Source organism: Heliconius melpomene, chromosome 11, assembly GCF_056956725.1.
Source record: "Heliconius melpomene rosina isolate 202511_hmr_F chromosome 11, ASM5695672v1, whole genome shotgun sequence".
NCBI classification, from domain to species: Eukaryota; Metazoa; Arthropoda; class Insecta; order Lepidoptera; family Nymphalidae; genus Heliconius; species Heliconius melpomene.
Genome location: NC_140399.1, coordinates 5,379,067 through 5,397,879, shown reverse-complemented (window position 1 = coordinate 5,397,879; position 18,813 = coordinate 5,379,067). Strand labels below are relative to the sequence as shown.

General features: G+C 30.0%; 4 protein-coding genes across 4 annotated transcripts; 2 read left to right on the top strand and 2 right to left on the bottom strand.

The window, feature by feature from the left end:
- The first annotated feature begins 661 nt into the window (after positions 1 to 661).
- On the top strand, positions 662 to 5,045 carry LOC146534544 (uncharacterized). Its single transcript, XM_085192816.1, has 8 exons — positions 662 to 929; positions 1,042 to 1,162; positions 1,243 to 1,993; positions 2,221 to 2,429; positions 2,527 to 2,636; positions 3,297 to 3,503; positions 4,141 to 4,367; positions 4,692 to 5,045. The coding sequence occupies exons 1-8, from the start codon at positions 807 to 809 to the stop codon at positions 4,915 to 4,917; spliced, it is 1,974 nt and encodes a 657-aa protein (XP_085048942.1). The 5' UTR covers positions 662 to 806; the 3' UTR covers positions 4,918 to 5,045.
- Positions 5,046 to 6,181: 1,136 nt separating this feature from the next.
- Positions 6,182 to 7,859, top strand: LOC146534543 (uncharacterized). The gene is made up of 5 exons (XM_085192819.1): positions 6,182 to 6,416; positions 6,531 to 6,632; positions 6,984 to 7,085; positions 7,192 to 7,365; positions 7,613 to 7,859. The coding sequence occupies exons 1-5, from the start codon at positions 6,387 to 6,389 to the stop codon at positions 7,745 to 7,747; spliced, it is 543 nt and encodes a 180-aa protein (XP_085048945.1). The 5' UTR covers positions 6,182 to 6,386; the 3' UTR covers positions 7,748 to 7,859.
- Positions 7,860 to 8,644: 785 nt separating this feature from the next.
- On the bottom strand, positions 8,645 to 13,453 carry LOC146534542 (uncharacterized). Its single transcript, XM_085192814.1, has 5 exons — positions 13,220 to 13,453; positions 11,195 to 13,117; positions 10,870 to 11,039; positions 10,282 to 10,473; positions 8,645 to 8,915 (listed from the first exon to the last, which is right to left on the bottom strand). Exons 1-5 carry the CDS (start codon positions 13,308 to 13,310, stop codon positions 8,667 to 8,669), a joined length of 2,625 nt encoding a protein of 874 aa, XP_085048940.1. The 5' UTR covers positions 13,311 to 13,453; the 3' UTR covers positions 8,645 to 8,666.
- A 632-nt stretch (positions 13,454 to 14,085) lies between these two features.
- LOC146534541 (protein O-mannosyl-transferase Tmtc4-like) lies at positions 14,086 to 18,628 on the bottom strand. Its single transcript, XM_085192815.1, has 11 exons — positions 18,134 to 18,628; positions 17,644 to 18,028; positions 17,316 to 17,564; positions 17,033 to 17,238; positions 16,775 to 16,952; positions 16,031 to 16,239; positions 15,834 to 15,941; positions 15,488 to 15,629; positions 15,132 to 15,246; positions 14,631 to 14,819; positions 14,086 to 14,236 (listed from the first exon to the last, which is right to left on the bottom strand). The coding sequence occupies exons 1-11, from the start codon at positions 18,361 to 18,363 to the stop codon at positions 14,100 to 14,102; spliced, it is 2,148 nt and encodes a 715-aa protein (XP_085048941.1). The 5' UTR covers positions 18,364 to 18,628; the 3' UTR covers positions 14,086 to 14,099.
- Between the last annotated feature and the right edge of the window lie 185 nt (positions 18,629 to 18,813).

Below are 18,813 nucleotides of genomic sequence, written 5' to 3'. Positions count from 1 at the left end.
GTATCAGTAACTCCATAAATTACCGAGTCCAATAAACGAACTCTACCATTTTACAATATTATTACATATAAAAACAGTTTACAATTTTAAAAACAAAAAAATTGATATTGTTTCACTGCAGTTAAGTAAAAGCTTAAACCAGTATGTGTTTTTCATAACTTTACGTTATGTATATTAGAGTCTTTGAATTTATAATAATTTTATCCTTTAAATAAAAAATTATCAAATAGTTGTTTTACTAATGAAAATCATTAAATAATCTTTAATATCAGACTTTTTTCCTAGTTTTGTGTCTTCCTTCCACAATTTCTTCCCGGTATCTATTAGGTGTAAAATTTAACCATATATGTTTTCGAAACCGTTGTCATTTATTTCAATTTATAATTTTACTTCTTTGCTCTGATATCGAGGCACAACGCGGCGTTGAGTTCTGCCATTCAACACACAATACCTCTAGAATTCGGTGGAAAGTAGGTATGGAGTGTCTTAATACTGGGTTCCCTCTGCCCTGCTGTGTGCAGGATATAGCGTGAAGCTGATTTAATTTTAATTAAACTTTACATATTTGATTTTTAAAATATAATAAATCGGTTAGAACTTTAAAGTAGATTTTAAATCAAGTAAAAAAAAACTTCAATTTATTATCAACGTGTCAACGTCAGTTTTTAATTGTCAACACTGACACCAACGCTTAAGCTTAACGTATTTGAAATTCAAAGCTTAGAATCTTGAAAAACTAGTTTTGGTACCAACAACAAGTCACAATTACATGATAAATATTGTTTTAGTAATAAAGGGAGGAAAGTATGGAGTTGTCGAATTTTCATAAGTGTAGATTATGTCTAAAAATTGGAGAATTCTGTTCAATTTTTGAGACTGATGACAGTATTAAGTTATCAGAAATGGTCATGTCATTTGCCAATGTTCAGGTAAAATCCATATATTGCTGTTAATGTACAGTTTGTACATTTTTTTTACATTATTAATATATTAATAAGTGATCTAAGCTAAGCTTTATTATATATTTTATTTACCTTTCAGATTCATGAAGGAGATGGTCTATCAGATCGTGTGTGCACATCTTGCATTGAAAATTTGAGCACTGCGTACCTTTTTAAACTTCAATGCGAAAGGATCGATAGTTTATTAAGAAAATATCCCGGTAACAAATATTTTTCTATATCCAAAAAATGTTATATTTTATTTTACACTATTAATACCCAAAATATTTTATGTTTTCAGATATGCAAGTAGATAAACCAACTAGTACTGATTATAATGATTTATATAAACATGAATTTCAGATTCACACTGAATATGTAAATGAAGAAAATGATGAAAATTTAGTGAAAGATGCAATGGTTGATAGACAACTCAGTCCTTGTTATGAAACCAGTGATGAGACTGATAGTGATATTGATTCAGTAATATGTGTATATTGTAATAAATCATATAGTAATTATGGGGTACATACTTGTCATGTTACTTGTACCATTGAGCATAATCAGCTTCAAAAATCCAGTAGCAATGAAACACTCGTTGCTGCTGATGTGTCATTAACAAAGTCTTCAAAACCTACATCACCTGTATCAAGTATTCCTGAATATGTTAATGTTTCATGTGTGCTCTGTGATGAAAAATATGACAGATATGAAGATTATAAGAATCATTTAAATAAATGTACAAATAATGTAAAGCTCCATTACTTTGTGTGTCCAGTGTGTCATGAAATGTTCACAGACAAATTTCCCTATTTAGAACACTTAAAGATGTTACATTTCAAAGTAGCTGATGATACATTTAGTGACCCTGGCACAGACTGTGTTGATTTTGCACCAATAATAGTTAAAACAAGAAAGCCAAAAACAGTAAGGCGACAAATAGGTTGGTCTGTTGAAGACATTTATCAGGAGATAGAATGTCAAAAAATTGAACACAAACCAACTCCTACATCTAGTCCTTTAAAAAATTTCTTTTCAAAATTGGGAAATGAGTGAGTTACATATGTGGAATATAGGCATGTCTGGGAGCTACATCACAGCTTACGGGAATATACTAACCAACTGCTTGAGTAATTATTTAAATTTCTTATTTCTATTTTACTGCATGTTTTAAAATTATCTCTATCCTTTTCCTCTAGAAGAATGTATTTTCTTATGGCAATGATGAAATTATATAATTATACATAATATATGCTAATTACAATTTATTTTATCACAGCTCGTTCAGTAGTAAACAAAGTACACCCAAGAAAGTAAGCTTTCGAAAATTTATTGAAAATGGAAAAGCTAAAACTTCTGTGTATTTACCTTTTCGAAAATATATTCAAAACTATAAGCTAAAGAAGAAAGTTACTAACTACAGTCCCATAAACTCAAAGAGAGAAGTGATTAGCAAAATACAAGCAAGTCTTCCAGAAGAAGTATCTGGTAATATACTCAATAAATCAATGTTTTCTTTGTTTAGCTTTACAATTTTTTCATGCATAGCAGGGTAGCATGCAATACATTATACACTTTTTTACAGATAGTGATTATCACTCACCAAGTGGAACGTCTGAAGATTCTTGGAAAATGAAACAAAATCTGATTTGTGCATGTGACAAAAAGATATTTATGCTCTCTGAAGAAATTCATGTGATTTATATATCTTTATTTGTATTTTTAAAACCATAAAAAATGTATTTCGCCACTCAAACCCACACCTGTCGGAAACCACCCTCATTTTTTATTCTTAAATGATGTTAAAATTCTGATGCACTTATTATATCTTATTTACATTGTTAGCATCTCTGTAGGAAGATTTTTACAATTTATTTTGTGGATTTGATTTTTGAAAGAGCAGAATAACAGTTAAAAATATAAAAACTCTTCATTTAATATTCTTAGGACTAGTCCTACTGATAATTGACTAATTTTGTTTGTCACTACCTTCAGACAAAAAACTGAAAATCCCTTTGTCTCCGTCACCGTAGGAATTTCAGTGTAGTGTCTATATTTATTTACGGGATATTAAGACAGAATCAAATTATTTTAAAATTTTTGTCCAAGCCGATCTCCGGAACAGCCGAACCGATTTCTACTGGGACTTTTACTGGAAGATAGAGGAGATTGTTTCCTTTTTATCTCAGAATTCAAGCAGGTTGAAAATTTCCACGGGAAAACACGCGTTTACCTCGCGCGGGAGTATCTACCGTCTAGAGTCCTGACTCTAGATTCATATGAAAAGAGAAACAAAAAATAAATCTTGATTTCCATCTAGATTATTATAATGATATTTTTTTTAATATTTTGCAGGATCGTGAAAGAATTGTTGCAATGGTTAATGAGCTTGGTGGCGTAGTGGCAGAGAACACAAAAATGGAAATGCTCGCCACACACTTTATATCGGTTTTGCCAAAAGATACTTTGACTGGCATGATGGTATGCTCTTTGGCAACAGGGAAATGGCTTCTTCATATTAGTTTCATATATGACAGTTTTAGGTGTAAAAAGTTTTTACAGGCAAGTTGTTTTATAGAAATGCTCAGTAATGTTGTCTCATTTTTATTATGATGCGGTATCTATATATATAAAAGGACTTGTCCTCACTGACTGAGTTAAGACGCGCGCACAGCCGTAACTGCTGATGGTAGAAAAACATGAAATTTGGACAGATGTTTACTTTCGTAATCTGGACATCCACTAAGAAGGGATTTTGAAAAATTTTAACCCTAAAGGGACGAAATAGGGGTTGAAAGTTTGTATGGAAAAAAAATTAAATCGGCTCTGATTTCTATAAAATTTGAAATTTAGATTTTTAAAAGTATTTAATTGAACACGTATTTCATCGTTTTCTATAATTCTCCCCCTAAGGGTGCAAATAAGGGATTGAAAGTTTGTATGGAAAAATCTTTAAATCGCCACTGACTCTTAAACCACCGACTCTTTTAGACTCTTAAAAATATTTCATTAAACACATATTTCTTAGTTTATTAGAATTTACCCCTAAATACGCAAGCGAAGCTGGGCGCGTCCGCTAGTCTTGCATAAAGTTAGACAAAGGGAATCTGGTGTTAAGACACTCCATATCTCATTTTTCGTTTATTTTTTAAAAAAATGAGTGTTGAATGGCATAACTCTAGCTAAGCTTTGTTTTTAGGAAGAGATGTATGAATGGATCAGACATCCAAAAATAGTTGAAATTGACAACACAAGTGTGGATGTTGCTAAAGCAGCAGTGTTCTGGCATTCGGAACTTCAAACAAAAGGCGCAAAATTTCCTTTCGAAGGAAAGCAAATTATACTTATAATGAAGAAAAAATATAGACAATACTATCAAATGATATTTAAAACTCTAAAGGCAAAACCATTGACATATGACCCTAGGTATTTATACAAGTGTTATTGTTCATAGTAATAATATATAATAATTATAGTAGTCTATAATAATATGTAGCAACTGACTGTAAAAAATTGTGGGCTTGATGCTCACTTGGGAAAATAAATTATTTTCTCTTCCTTGCTCTGATCACATAAGACAATTGTGTTGCTGACAATTCCCAAACAGATTTTGCCACTCAACATGCAACATCCTAAAAATTGCTAAACCAAATATCTAAGTTCTAGGCTCTATTCAAATCGTAAAATAAAAGAAAATAATAATAAAATAAAATAATAATATAAAAAATCTTTTTTGTATATTGTTTACAGGACACCAGGTAGCTGTTGCTCCGCCGATTACTGTTTCGTTGATATGAAAATAATAGAACGAGTGAAGTTGAGATTTTTCTTTCATCATAATGTCCCTGTTTTCCCATATCAATATATACTAGTACATCTGCTCAAAAGGGGAAATGTTGAAGATGAACATAAATATTTATTACAAGACTGTAATAAAATTAAAGATAAAGATTTCTTTTTTAATAATACTTATTAGACATTTTTATTATAAAAAAACATATTTTTATATTTTTTATATTATTATAAAAGTTATTTTGGCTGGGGTTAAACATATAATCATAAATAAATATAATTAATTAGATTGAATTAAATGCATATTGAAAATTTACATGTTTTATTTTCATCGAAAATTACCTAATGTTGTTTGTGTCCTATTGTAAGTGTTCTAGTGCGATGGTAGCGTTCTAGTTCTTGTAGTCTCTTCCTCTTGATTTTTAACTTAAATGATGTGATATTTATATTAGAAAAGCTTAATAGTTAATTGTTAAGATATTCAATTTTTTAGGGTACAAACTTATAAACTATATTTTCAAATTATGTTTCAAAAGTAGATTTTGTTTTCAAATTATACAACTTAGAGACTAGTTGTGACGCTGGGGCACAAGCGTGACTGTATACGCGACAGGTCGTGGATTCGATCCCCATTCGAGAATATGAAATATTTTCATTTCTTCGCCCTCGAGACAGCGCCGCGTTGATTTCTAGCACGCAACACGCAAGGCTTTTGGAATTCTGCGGAAAATGTGGGACGGACCGTCTCAACAGCTTAATACTATGTTCCTTCTGTCTACAGTTCCTTGTTACAGTGTGAGGCGGGAAAGTATACAACTGTCGAAATTATTGTTACGTACCTACTTAAAATTTAATATTTAAAATCCATTTTCATTATTTAGATTACAAGTTATATATTAATATTATTTTGCCGTTGATTGCAGAGACTCAAAAAATTACGCTTACCAATAGCAGCAGGAATATTTAATAAATACAATGTTATGCAGAATTTTTTCATGTCTACCTTAGAATAAATAATCCAACAAGCAATTGTAGTTAGAATAGTACCCATCATTCCCCATATTTGATATGTATTGGGAAACAAATCGTCATCAAAGTACTTTTGTTTTGAATCATCACAACTACAAAATGAATATATGATATACAAGAACATTTTAAAGTAACCAATACTCCAATAGCGAATTTACAATCAATTTCAACATTGACGTATTCATGTTTATTCACAATATATTGAGTTCTTAATATTTTTTACTTAAAATAATATATTGTATCTATGTATTTATTTATATTTTTATATTTGTTCTAAAAAACTGTGAAATCCAAATATTTATTCAGTGATTAACATTAAAATTTATTCTTATTTTGTTTGTGATATTTAAATATTGTTAAATATATTTTTTTTATATTGTGATATTATGTTCATTACGTATATTGCAACATTATTGATATTGGCGGGGAATTCTGTACAATATTATGCTTACGTTTAGTAAACACTATTTATGTTCTTGTCAATAAAGAATCTCAAACACTTGGTTCCTTTGGATAAATTTGTCTAGTATACAATAGCAGTAAACACGTTTGTTACTTGGCCATCAGAAAATATTGTAAAGGTGAAGTGAAATATTATATTTATACATAAATAAAGCATTCAACATGGGGTGTTTTTGTTCAAAGGAGAATGAGGTAACTATAGTTAATACATTAAAAAATACTTAGTGCCTATAAACACATGTGTTATAAAACCAATTAAACATATGAATAATTAATATGAATAAAAATATCTGTTTCTATTATTAGTTTCCAAGTAGATCACATAGGCAAGAGGCATATTGCTTTCCAACAACAACACCAGCATCAACTTACAACCGTGAAGATACAACTAATAATAGACAAAGACATGTAAGTACAGTTAAAAACATATATTTATATTTTTTACTTAGTGTACAAATATACAAAATCAGCCTAACGCTGTATCCCGTACACAGCAGGGGAATTTAGTGTTAAAAGACTCTGTTCCCTACTTTCCGTCAAATTCTGGAACGCGTTGCGTGTTGAGGGGAAATCAACACCGCGCTTTGTCTCGACACCAGTGCGAAGAAAATGGAAATTTGTATAAATATTTCATTTTCTCAAGTAGGGATCGAACTAGCCGCGTTTACAATCGCACTTTGTGCCCCTGCGCCGACTGGCCTCTCTGGAATATATATTAATATATATAATCTTAACAAAAATTTCACTTTCAATTATTAGTTACCAAGTAGATTAAACATACAAGATGCATATCGTAATCCAGCAATAGTATCAGCTTCAACTTACAACCGTGATAATACAGCTTATAATACACAAAGAAATGTAAGTACAAAACTAAAACATCTTAGTAACTAGTTGCAATTTTAAATAGCATGATTCTATTTATTGAAAATTAATATTAATAAAGCAGTTTATTTTCAACTTGTAGCAACAAAATTTCTATAGACCACACCAACAGCCAAAGGAAACGGCTGATCCAAAACCAAAAATAGGAGAATACAAATGTGGCGCTTGTGGACGGTTTTGGACCAGCAGATATAGTTGGTCTAATAAATATCAAAACTGTAAAAGATGTAAAAGATCAGTATATCCTCATGCACAGGTTACTAAGGATACTTTATTATTTTTTATGGTGTTGTTCTAAATTTAGAAAAGAAAAATGTTTAGGTAGACATAAAAAACCTTTTAAATGTATCTGAGGGTTTGACAGGGTTTTCTAAATTTGTGACTTGGTATATATTAAATAGTTGAAACTTTTCCTGTAGAAAATTGTTGCATAGTTACAACACATCAATCAGTTACAACCTTTATTTACTAAAGATTTAAAACATTTAAATCTATAATTACAGAGAGAATTAAAACCTTCTGATAATGTAAAAGATAATGATGACAAGCATCCCCATGAGATGGAACTCTGTCAAATGTGTCAGCAACTTGGGCGTTCTTGTACAACTAAATCTAACAAGCGTAAAAAAGCACAATAACAAAAGAAGACAGAAGTTGGTTTTTTTTTATTATACATATAAGCAATATACCTATACCTTATTTTTATACAGACATAAATATTATAAAGGAAACTAATAAACATTACGATTATATTATATTTTATTTACAAATATTAAAAAAATGTAAATTATTGGCATTATCTTTCAAGTTGCTCCTTACTATCAACCTTTGAAAATATAGTTGTTACATAGTTAATACTATTGTACCTATGTTAGATGTACCTATTTTAATATTGCATGTGATTATTAAACTTAAAAGTCAATTTTAGTTGTTCCTAGTTATGCTAGATCTTAAAATACTTTGGATGAGAGAGTTCACCTTAAGAGAAGCCCTAGGGAATACCGAAGGCGACGGTGGCCAGGAATAGGCCTCACTACAATATCGAGCTACTAAGCCTGTTTGTTTCACTTGACCCTGAATTCAAAATTATAAAATCTTTTTTTCATTATTTTTCTTTAACAAAATCAAAGTATGATTTACTTTATGTAAAATTATATTATCTTTAACTTTTTCATTGTCTGAAGTCAGTTTTTCTTTCTTAAAAAGTAATTTATTTTCCATTAGTATCTTAGAAAAAGTGTAAGGCCGCCTTATTGTACATGTTTTTGTAAATTTTTATATATAAATTGTGTAAAATTTTGTTGTTTTTGTGCAATAAAGGATATTGTATTGTATTGTATTGTACTGTAGAAAATTTAAACTGTGCTAATTATAAAATGATATTTAGTTTTAGTTTCACACTATATCCCGCTCACAGCAGGGTAGGCAGAGGGAACCTAGTGTAGACACACCATTCCCATTACAATACTCTTAAATACTGGACAAAGATATATACTTTGGGAAACTTAACACAGGAAAACTATTAAACAAAAATCTATCTAATCATGTATATATTTGTTACTGAATTATTTTAATAAATAAATTTGATAACATCTCAATAAATATACAATTTTTAAGTTTCTTAACAATATTGCGTATATCAAAATAAGGTTCTTCTTTTACTGATGTCATATAAGCAAATAGCGGCAAAAATATAGTCGAAAAGTCTTCCACATCATTTTCTGATATTAAATTCTCCATAATGACGAATTTGTTGAGTATTATCCTTACTTGACTTTCGTTCAGTGGCAGCTTGAAGAATTTATACTGAAACATTATTTTATATACAACTAGATACTTGTGGCTATAGTGTCTGACTATAGTACCTATATTTGTGCATTCAATTATATCTATTTGGAGGTAATTTCATATATATTATTTCGCTTCCCAAAGTAGAAAGAAAAGGCTAAAAAGTTCCTTATTATGAAGAAGAGTAACACAGTGTGTTGTTTCTTTACTTTGTGTTGTTGACACACAGTAATATTTTTATAGTATCATATAATAATAAAGTGAATAAACTTAAATAAAATTGAACTGATGATTTAATAAAATTGTACTAATTAATAATCTTCTAAAGTGTTAAAATGATGTACAAAGAAATTTATCAATTTGCACATTTCCAAAATATTAAACATTTAGTCAGTAAGTTATAATTTGAAGATGCTGTTAGTTGTTATAAAAACAAAGTTGTAATGAGATTCTTTTTAATTAATAAATTTGTTTTTGACTTTATACGATGTGGGAAATAAACTTAAATCTAAACGATATATTTTTTATTATGAGTAAAATAAAAAAAGATCATTTAAATTCAATAATTTGATGTCAGCATTATGAAAATTTAATTTACGGAAATTAATTTGTCGATATTTTACACATGGTCTGCGGGAGCCGGGACTCGAGCACCATCCTTATAGGTCCTGAGCCAGCCGTTAAGTCGGAGAAGTTCAGGTACCTTGGATCTGTCATGCACGAGTCTGGAGGCATTGACCACGATGTCCATGGCCGGATAAGCGCTGCCTGGGCCAAATGGCGGGAGGTCACTGGTGTGGTCTGCGACCGCAGAATACCGCCCAAGCTCAAGGGGCTGATATACAAGAGCATCGTCCGACCGGTTCTTTTATACGGCAGCGAATGTTGGCCAGCACTATCTCGGCACACTCAGGAGCTTCACGTCACGGAAATGAAGATGCTGAGGTGGATGTGCGGCGTAACGCGGTCTGACCGCATACGCAACACATTCATTCGAGGTAGTCTTGGGGTCCGTGACGTAGCGGATAAGCTCCAAGAGCGTCGCTTGAGATGGTTTGGCCACGTTACGCGCCGGCCTAAGAACTATGTCGGACGCAAGTGCCTTGCTATACCAGTCCCTGGGGCGCGACCTCCCGGACGCCCAAGGAAGCGCTGGTTGGATGTCGTGATGCAGGACATGAGAGCCAATGGTCTAACCACCGAGGACGCAAAAGATCGTGCAAAGTGGAGTAGGTTAAGTAGGAAGGCAGACCCTGGTAATAGCCGGGATTAATGCCAGGAAGAAGAAGACATAATACAATATATATATATAAGAATAATAAAATGATTCACTACTTACTGGTTGTCTTGGTTTTCAACAAACAAGATTAAAAAAACTACTTACCCTTACTATTGCCACATAGTTTTTCATACAATATAATAAACATGCTTTAGAAGCCTCTGTATGATTTGATTTCTCTGCCATCAATATTAATAATAAGGAATCATGAAATACATCCAATATATTTCCATTTCCAAATACTGTAAGACTGTCCCAGATATTATACCATTCTTGGAGAGTGGTGCAATATATTATCTGTTATAAAACTTTTCAAATTACATAAAAAAATTCAATATAAGTATTAAATTGAGGAATTATTTTAATTTTCTCAATATGGTAACAATATAAAGCGAGGCTTTGAATTCTGGCACTTAACATGCAAGTCTAGAAAATTGGGTGGAAAATGACGAAAGAATTGTCTTAACACTGTTATACATGGGATAAAGCATAAGCTATAGAAAATATATTCAAAAAATATATTGTGAGCATTAAACCTGGGCCTCTTGAAAACCCTCCAAGTGCTCTGATCACTAAGCTATATATTCACATCTAAGTATGTGGAAATTTTTATACAATTGTTACAATCTATTATTTGTAGTACTACTATAGGGAGAGTTATGGTAAAAATATTTGCTAAGGTGAATGTTTTACCTGGGAAAGCCATGATGATAAATGTTCCATGTCCATATCTTTGTGTATATGTATCCCGCTTATGACTTCTACAAATGTATTGCCAGGGGGGTTCCATAGGCGTCTAAAATAATACATATTAAGAGGGTTGATATTCCTTAATTTACTTTTCAGCCATATGCTCTCTTTCTCTGTAATCATATTTTTAATGACAGCTTTGACTAACAAATCAATTGTTAATTTACGAGAGTTCTATAACATTAATTCTATCATTATCAGAGCAAATTTATCAAAATTTAAAAATAATAAATAATATATTTAATTTCCAAATATCGAGTAATCTCACCTGGAATATCCAATTCATAGGTATTTAAAAGTGCTATTTGCAATTTCAAGCCAATTTCCAATATAAAGGGTGCTAGCACAATAAATGTATTGATCTTCCATCTTGCAGTATCTAATATTTGTGCTAACATGGCTAGAATTGGAGCCCTATATTCTATTAATTCAGACAGAGCAAAAGCTTCTTGTAAAAGTTTGCATTGAACATAAATATTTTTTATATTTCTATTTGATAGGGCATTGTGCAAACTTGGCATTGTTACTAACAAAAGTAATTTGTGTCCAGGAATTATATTTTCTGTTTTTACTAACTTTAAAAACCTTACAAAATTATTTTGTTTCTCATCAGTCTCCAGAGAGTTATTTATTATTTCCTTAGTTACCAATATTACATATGGGTCCGTTTCTTCATTATAATAATGGTTGGAATATTTTTCCAATAACTTCATTATTTTGAGCATAATGTCAGTTTGATGCATATTTTCACTTGCCAGTAAAAATATTTTACTATAAACTTTTCTAGGGCTCTGAACAAATACTGTTAATACATCACATAAATCCATGCCTGGGGATATTATAAGCTTATTGAAGATCTCTGTTATTATATTATTAAATTCTGAAGTTTGTAAACTGTCATTAAAATAATCATTGCTAAAATGTTCTGCGACAATTTCTTGTTTTGAACTATTACTACAGCATTGAAACACTTTGAACATTAATGTCAATATATATTCATTTGGTTCTGATAAATTTCTATGAAAATTATAAATTATTTTAAATAATTTGTAACATTCATCTACATTCAGAATGTGTAAATGATTAGTGATTTGCTCCAGTAAAACTAAATCTTCACAAATCTTATCTCTGTGTATCAATGCTTTGATCCATTGGGAAGAATCATTATCATTCTTATGAATATTTTCTACAATCACATTAGTACCGGTTTTATTTATAATTTCTATTAAGTCTAAAGGTTTGCAGGATATTTGTTGTAACATACTGACAACAGGATGATCTGAAACACTAGCAATTGAACACAAAATTGAATGCACTTTGTAACACAATTCACCAATAGATTGCTGCATGCTTTTATCATTTTCTTCAAATTCACTCCAGGCACAAAATATGTCAACACTTACGCCCATTACTAAAATTTTACACTTATCTAATAAAAGTATGTGACAGTTATTAACACATTCAAGTAAAGAGTTGTTATTACAATCGGCTATTATAATTGAGGATTCTTGGTTGACAACAGATTCTTCTTTATAAGTTAATTCATATATGTCTTGGAAATCTAATGGTTTTAATTTGTGTACTGATGTGAAAACATTAAAGCACTCCAACACCAGTGACAACATGGAATATAGACAATTTCCAATAAATTGATATTTATCATCTTTGCTTAAAATATCTAACTTGGCTTCATTGGGTGGCTCAGTATAGAACCCTAGACAACTTTGAAAATTGTTAACTGCATGTGTTAATTCATTGCTTTCTGATTCAAAAAAGAGAAATCTACAAATTAGTCTATATGAAGCTGATGTCAATAGTTTTACTTTCTCTAAGCATTCAGTTGGTTTAAAATATTTAAAATTAGATAAAAATGCATCTGTTACTTCTAAAGCCAACCGTGGATGGGTAAACACTAATATTTCATATATAAATTGATCCAAATGAATGTTCCATAAAATTTCGCACATAAGACATTTTGGAATTGTAGGTATAGTCCATATAACAAAGTCTATTCCATCTAAGTCCACCATTTCTTCTAAAATTGTTAAATCTGAATTTATTACCACATAAAAAGCAAATTTTCGCAAAATTTGTATGGCATCTTCTGCAACTCTATTTTCTACAAGAAAATTTTCTTTTCGCAAAAAGTTTCGAATGCATTGAACGACATATTCAATTTTATCTTCGTTTCCTAAAAAAATAACAGAAAGTGAGCATAACTAATTAAAAAATATATATGTTTAATTAGAAAAAAAAACAAAAAATATATAATAACCCTATAATATTTGTTTACCTCCTTTAGATGTCAATTTAGAAAAAGAGTGCACACTATCAGCAGATATAATAACTCCTTGAAATGCGGACAAACTTGGTGTAAATTCCATTATGGCTAAAAAATGTATTTAGATACTAAAAATGTCTTAAGAAAAGTATAAAAATGCGCTAAGCGCTAACGCTATTAATTTATAAACAACCGTCCGTTTTATTGTACCAAAACTTGTCAAGTTGTCATGTCTGTCAAGTCAATGTCAAATTGCCAAACAATCTTACCTTTTTTACACAGACTACCTATGCTTGGCAGGCACTCCAAACAAAAATTTCCAAAATGCGATATATCCAGTGGCGTAGCAAGTGTCAGCCACTAAAATGTGACATCACCTTTAAAAAAATAATCGTTGACTTTGATGCCCCTTTCCTTTTGATGCCCGGTGCGGCCGCATCGCTCGCACCCCCCTAGCTACGCCACTGGATATATCCTACATATATATTTTAATTTTCTTATAAAAAAACAATATAAATATAGAAAGTAATATTGACATTACTACTTCCACGGAAAATAATAGTTAATGGAGTTTTTGCTGGAGCAGACTTATAGCATCTCAATAGATGCATTTCATGGTTGTGCTAAAATAAGCGAATCCCGATAAAGTAAAGAAAAATAGTAGTTTAAATAGTAATTTTCGACCGAATTCTGGCGTTCACATTGCGTGTTGAGTACCGGTATTGTTTTTATATTCTAATTTGATTTTTTTTATACTCCATTATAGTTTCTTTATATATACAGGTGGAAACGCCTAGCAGTAGTAAAAATGTAATATTCACAACGTAAAAGTTAAACAAAAGCTTAAAGAAACTGGAAATGTAACAAAAATACAAAAGTTGTTTGATTGCATTTATTTCGATTTTTTCTTTGTTTTTCCCAAATTTTGAAGATTTCTAATTGCGCTATGAAAAGTTGGATCTATTTTTAAAGCCATTTTATACATTTGTTCTGCAAGATCATATTTCTTCCAACGATGATATAGTACTCCTAGAAAAAAAAGATTATTATCATACCATCTCTTTATGATTTTATCATCATCTTTTATTTAAAAAAACTGCGGTGACAACGCTGTTCTTGATAATATAATGAAACAATTCATTATTAACACAACAAACAAGAGTGAAAATTATGAAGATTCAAATCCTGTGTAGAAAAATTGAAATATTTTTTTATGTATAAATTTTTTATTGGTCTCTAATAATATATTTTCTGACTTAAAAGTTATTTCTGCCTATAGTTAGTTATCAGCCACACAATTGCAAAGTTCAGCTTAAGCCTCGCGAACTCGTATACTAAATATAAAATTTCAATGAAATGTGTCACATATTTAATATTGACATTTAATAATGATAGATTAAAATTAAACGTGTCAAATACTAACCGAGGTTTGCGAAATGAATGGGCTGGACATGGTGTTTAAATAATTTTATAGATTTAAGAAAATGTTTTTCAGCCTCGTGGTATCGGTCAATTTTTCCAAAAATATTTGCAATTGCAAAGTTAATTGACGGAATATCCGGTAACTCTGCGAGTGCATTTGGTATAATTTGCAAAGCCCTCTCTGTTTGACCTAAACATGAATTAAATATTAGTGCATTTTATGTATTTTACTACTAAAATATAAATTATAAGTAATAATTATATGTTATACCTATTAGGTTTTGAGAGATAAAAACAAAATAAGTCACTGTTCATCGGCTTTCGCTTATTGAAATATATTTATAGGATAATAAATCGAATTTAATATTGCATCTTATGAATTTTTTGACCTTTATTAAACCTAGGTTTATCAACTTCAAATTTGCAAATATAATATTTTTTTGGAATGTGATAGTAAATATAAATATTTACTATTACATTCCAAAAAAAAAAAAAGTCTTACCTGTGTTATCTAACAAGGCCAGCAAATTTGTCCACGCCGACACATGTTTCGGGTTAATATTTATAGCATGATGCCAGTTCTTCATCGCATCTTGAGTTCTATTCCTTTCCAGATACTAAATATGACAAAAATATGTTATAATGTTACAAGAATTGACCAGATAACATTAAATTAAACGTTATTATACGTTGTATACATTTTATAATACTGTACTGTAAAAAAAATCTAAAAGTGATGTGTTTGTTCGGTTCGGTTCGCTAAATTTTTATTTTGATAATTTATTTCATAGACTTAAAGATAATGATCTTTCTTTCTTCTCTTCCATTCCTTCTTGATAATAAATTAAAAATAATCACCAAGTTTCCCAAGTTATAATAGCAGTCTGGATAGTTTCTCTTATACAACAAAGCTGTTTCATAAGCCATCTGAGATTCTTTATACTGTCCAGTACTTGCTAACACAATACCCAGATTCATCCATGCAGCGGGAAATTCTTTTCTGGAACAATTATTTTCTTAGATTAAAGGAGGCTTATCAAAATGTGTACATTCTGTCTGTCTGTAAAAATAATGCAATAATGTCTTAGTAATAGGGTACCGTTTTACTTTTTAGTTACGCAACCCTAAATAATACGCCACGCCTTCAATAAACGATCTGATAAAAATATCTTAATAATAAAAAAACTAATTAAAATTAACTTACTTATAGTGGATTGCATTTCTTAAATGAAATTCGGCATCTTTATATTGCTTTTCGTTTTTTAATAAATTCGCTAAATTATTCATTGCTTGGTAATATTCTGGGTATAATCTGAAACCAAAAAGAAAACAAACAGAAATTAACATACAAATTTAATTCCAAATCACATATTCATTTTAATTAAAAATTCAAGAACATACCTAATTGCTTCTCTATATTCCTCTAAAGCCCAGTCTTTGTTTTGTTTGGCGTCGGCTGCCTTAGCTACGTTATAATGTACCTTAGCATTTAATGGACATACTGATAAAGCACTAGTGAATAATTGATATTCGTTTTGCCAATCAAATGATCTATGCCAACTTCTTAGAGCGTACACAAATATTATTATTAGTAAAGCATAGAACACCCGCTAGAAGAAGTTTACTGATATTAATAAAAAAATTCAAATATTGTGATATATATTAAATATAATGGATGTGAATATACGTAAAGACAACGATTGAGGGTTCGATTCTCACTTAAAATTAAAATAATTAATATATTAATTTTCTCGCTCTGGTAGCGAGGGAAAGCGCGACATTGACTTTCGTTAGTGACTCACAATGACTCGAGAATGGGGAAAGGAGTGTGCTAACACTAGGTTCTTGGGATATGTGTGGGATACAGTGTAAAGCTAAATTGAGTATATATCACAGAATGGATAGATTCTTTTTATTTATACACATGTTTAGTAATTTTTCGGGGCTTATGACAATCTTCACATGCAATATTTTACTATCAAAACAGCTTGTAACAACATGTTTAAAGGGTAAATAAAGAAAAATTAAAATCTTCTTAGACAAGTTCAATACATATAAGTTAAATAATTTGTAATCATACAATTCATTGTTAATATTACTTAAATATCTTCTTATTTAATTCTGATTATAATCAGCAATTCTCACCTCTTTTGCAATCCCTCTACATTTTGCAATCTTATTTAATCCTACAGATACTAGTAGACAGTATCCTATGGAAGGAATGTACAAAATTCTCTCAGCCACAACAAAGCCTACAGGATATACAATATTTGCAGCTGGCAGAAATGGAATAACCATTAAAGATAAGGCCATTATCATGATCCTAAAAACAAGATAAAAATTACATACAACATTATTTAAATACCATATCATAAATATTAGCTAACAAATTAAAATGAATACCTTCTAGTTGAATTTTTGTTTGGATTATGCATAATTGCCTTTATAAATAAAATGACATAGAAATATAACACAATAATAAATATTATTCTGAAGTCATGTACATTTTTTATTAATGGTACACATCCCATTGACCAATCATAGCTTAGCCATTGGGGCCATATCAACAGCAGCATATTAAGAAAATATATGTAATTATATGTAGCTACCTGAAATTAGTTGGATCATAAGATTTTCTATTTAAATAATATTTTATTACAATAAATATTATTTGTAAATTGCAAACCTTAACAAAGAGATCATCACTGAAAGCAGTTGGATTATCCGTGGGCTTAAATTCAGGTTTTGTAGCTCCCATAATAATCCATCTTCCATATAAAAGTAATATAGCAGATAAAATAACACAAATTATTCTATAAATACATTTGATATCTAAATAAAAGTTATTAAAGATGTAAAATATATAATTTCTTTTCAGTCTTTCTTTTGATTTTGTTTTTAAATGTAATATGAAGTCATACACACAGCAAACACCCTGAAAATTGTAAATAAGAATAAGAAATACATTTCTTTTACATAACAAATGATCGTGACATTTTAATTTATGTACTTACCAGAACAGTTATACCATTTTCTTTGAATAGCATGGAGGTACCAGCAAGTATAATACTAGTAAATAAATAAACATTTGATACTTTGTCAGATTTTATTGCCTTGTTATATATAAGGAATGATAGTAGGAATGTATTTGCTGCTAATAAATCTGCTCTACCTACAATGCCACATACAGCTTCCACATGTACAGGATGTACACTAAACAGAATGGATACCATCAATGGCATTTCAATATTACTACTTAAATTATTTTTCACTTTAATACTATTCCATATACACTTATAGGTCCTCCATACTAATATACAACAAATAATATGGCAAATTAAATTCGTAGCTTTAAATTGAGCAGCTGACAGGTTTTTATTATTTAAATAATAGTTCAACCTGTAAGTAAAAGACAAATAATTAGAATTATTTAAGGAACCTGTACCTATGTACATTTGTGGCTAACTGAAAGCTTATTGACTATAGTTATTATATTTCACTCACTTGAATGTTAAAATCGTCAAAGGCCGGTATGATTTATGACTTGAGTTACTTTTTATATTTGTTCCCCAAAAGTCACTACCAAATGGATCCAGCCAATATTCAGATTGAACATCTTTATTTTTGAGTATTGCTTCTGAATCATCAAAAACAAAATCTCCATTTATACTAAATAGAAACGGTAAGCTGGACAAAAAAACCGATAATAGTATTTTCATAAATATTTTTGCCATATTTTACTGAATGGAACTTTGGGACATTTGTAACCGATTTCAATTGTTTCAATTTAGTTCTTATTTCATAATTAACATTTTTTAATGGAATTAAATTAAGTTCAGTTGTGTTGTTGAATATCAACATTCATTTTTTAATGACATTGACATCTGACAGTTGTGTTTAGTTAACCACACCGAAATATATCGTTGACTTAGATTCTCAGGAGAGTCAAAATAAAAGAAAAATTAAGAGTTACCGCATATTATTAGAAGGCAATATTTACAATTTTGAAAATTAATTTATATTTTCTACTATATGAAATAAAATAATCCTTTTTATTATTTATGTACACTTTATATAAAGAAGAAAATATACGAGTACATACGAATAAAAAATGGATTTAGTATGTTTAAACTCTAAACCGACGATATTATATTATTATCAGGACAATCATGTTAAATCAAAAA

Excerpts from the sequence above, each read along its gene's own strand:
- LOC146534544 (XM_085192816.1), top strand. The coding sequence starts at position 807 with ATGGAGTTGTCGAATTTTCATAAGTGTAGATTATGTCTAAAAATTGGA. Across the intron at positions 930-1,041 it reads TGTCATTTGCCAATGTTCAG|ATTCATGAAGGAGATGGTCT; the intron begins GTAAAATCCATA and ends TTTACCTTTCAG. Across the intron at positions 2,637-3,296 it reads TGCTCTCTGAAGAAATTCAT|GATCGTGAAAGAATTGTTGC; the intron begins GTGATTTATATA and ends AATATTTTGCAG.
- LOC146534543 (XM_085192819.1), top strand. The coding sequence starts at position 6,387 with ATGGGGTGTTTTTGTTCAAAGGAGAATGAG. Across the intron at positions 7,086-7,191 it reads CTTATAATACACAAAGAAAT|CAACAAAATTTCTATAGACC; the intron begins GTAAGTACAAAA and ends TTCAACTTGTAG. Across the intron at positions 7,366-7,612 it reads CAGTATATCCTCATGCACAG|AGAGAATTAAAACCTTCTGA; the intron begins GTTACTAAGGAT and ends CTATAATTACAG.
- LOC146534542 (XM_085192814.1), bottom strand. The coding sequence starts at position 13,310 with ATGGAATTTACACCAAGTTTGTCCGCATTTCAAGGAGTTATTATATCT. Across the intron at positions 13,118-13,219 it reads TAAATTGACATCTAAAGGAG|GAAACGAAGATAAAATTGAA; the intron begins GTAAACAAATAT and ends TTATTTTTTTAG. Across the intron at positions 10,474-10,869 it reads TATCATCATGGCTTTCCCAG|ATAATATATTGCACCACTCT; the intron begins GTAAAACATTCA and ends GTTTTATAACAG.
- LOC146534541 (XM_085192815.1), bottom strand. The coding sequence starts at position 18,363 with ATGGCAAAAATATTTATGAAAATACTATTATCGGTTTTTTTGTCCAGC. Across the intron at positions 14,820-15,131 it reads GGCCTTGTTAGATAACACAG|GTCAAACAGAGAGGGCTTTG; the intron begins GTAAGACTTTTT and ends ATTCATGTTTAG. Across the intron at positions 14,237-14,630 it reads CATTCATTTCGCAAACCTCG|GAGTACTATATCATCGTTGG; the intron begins GTTAGTATTTGA and ends TTTTTTTTCTAG.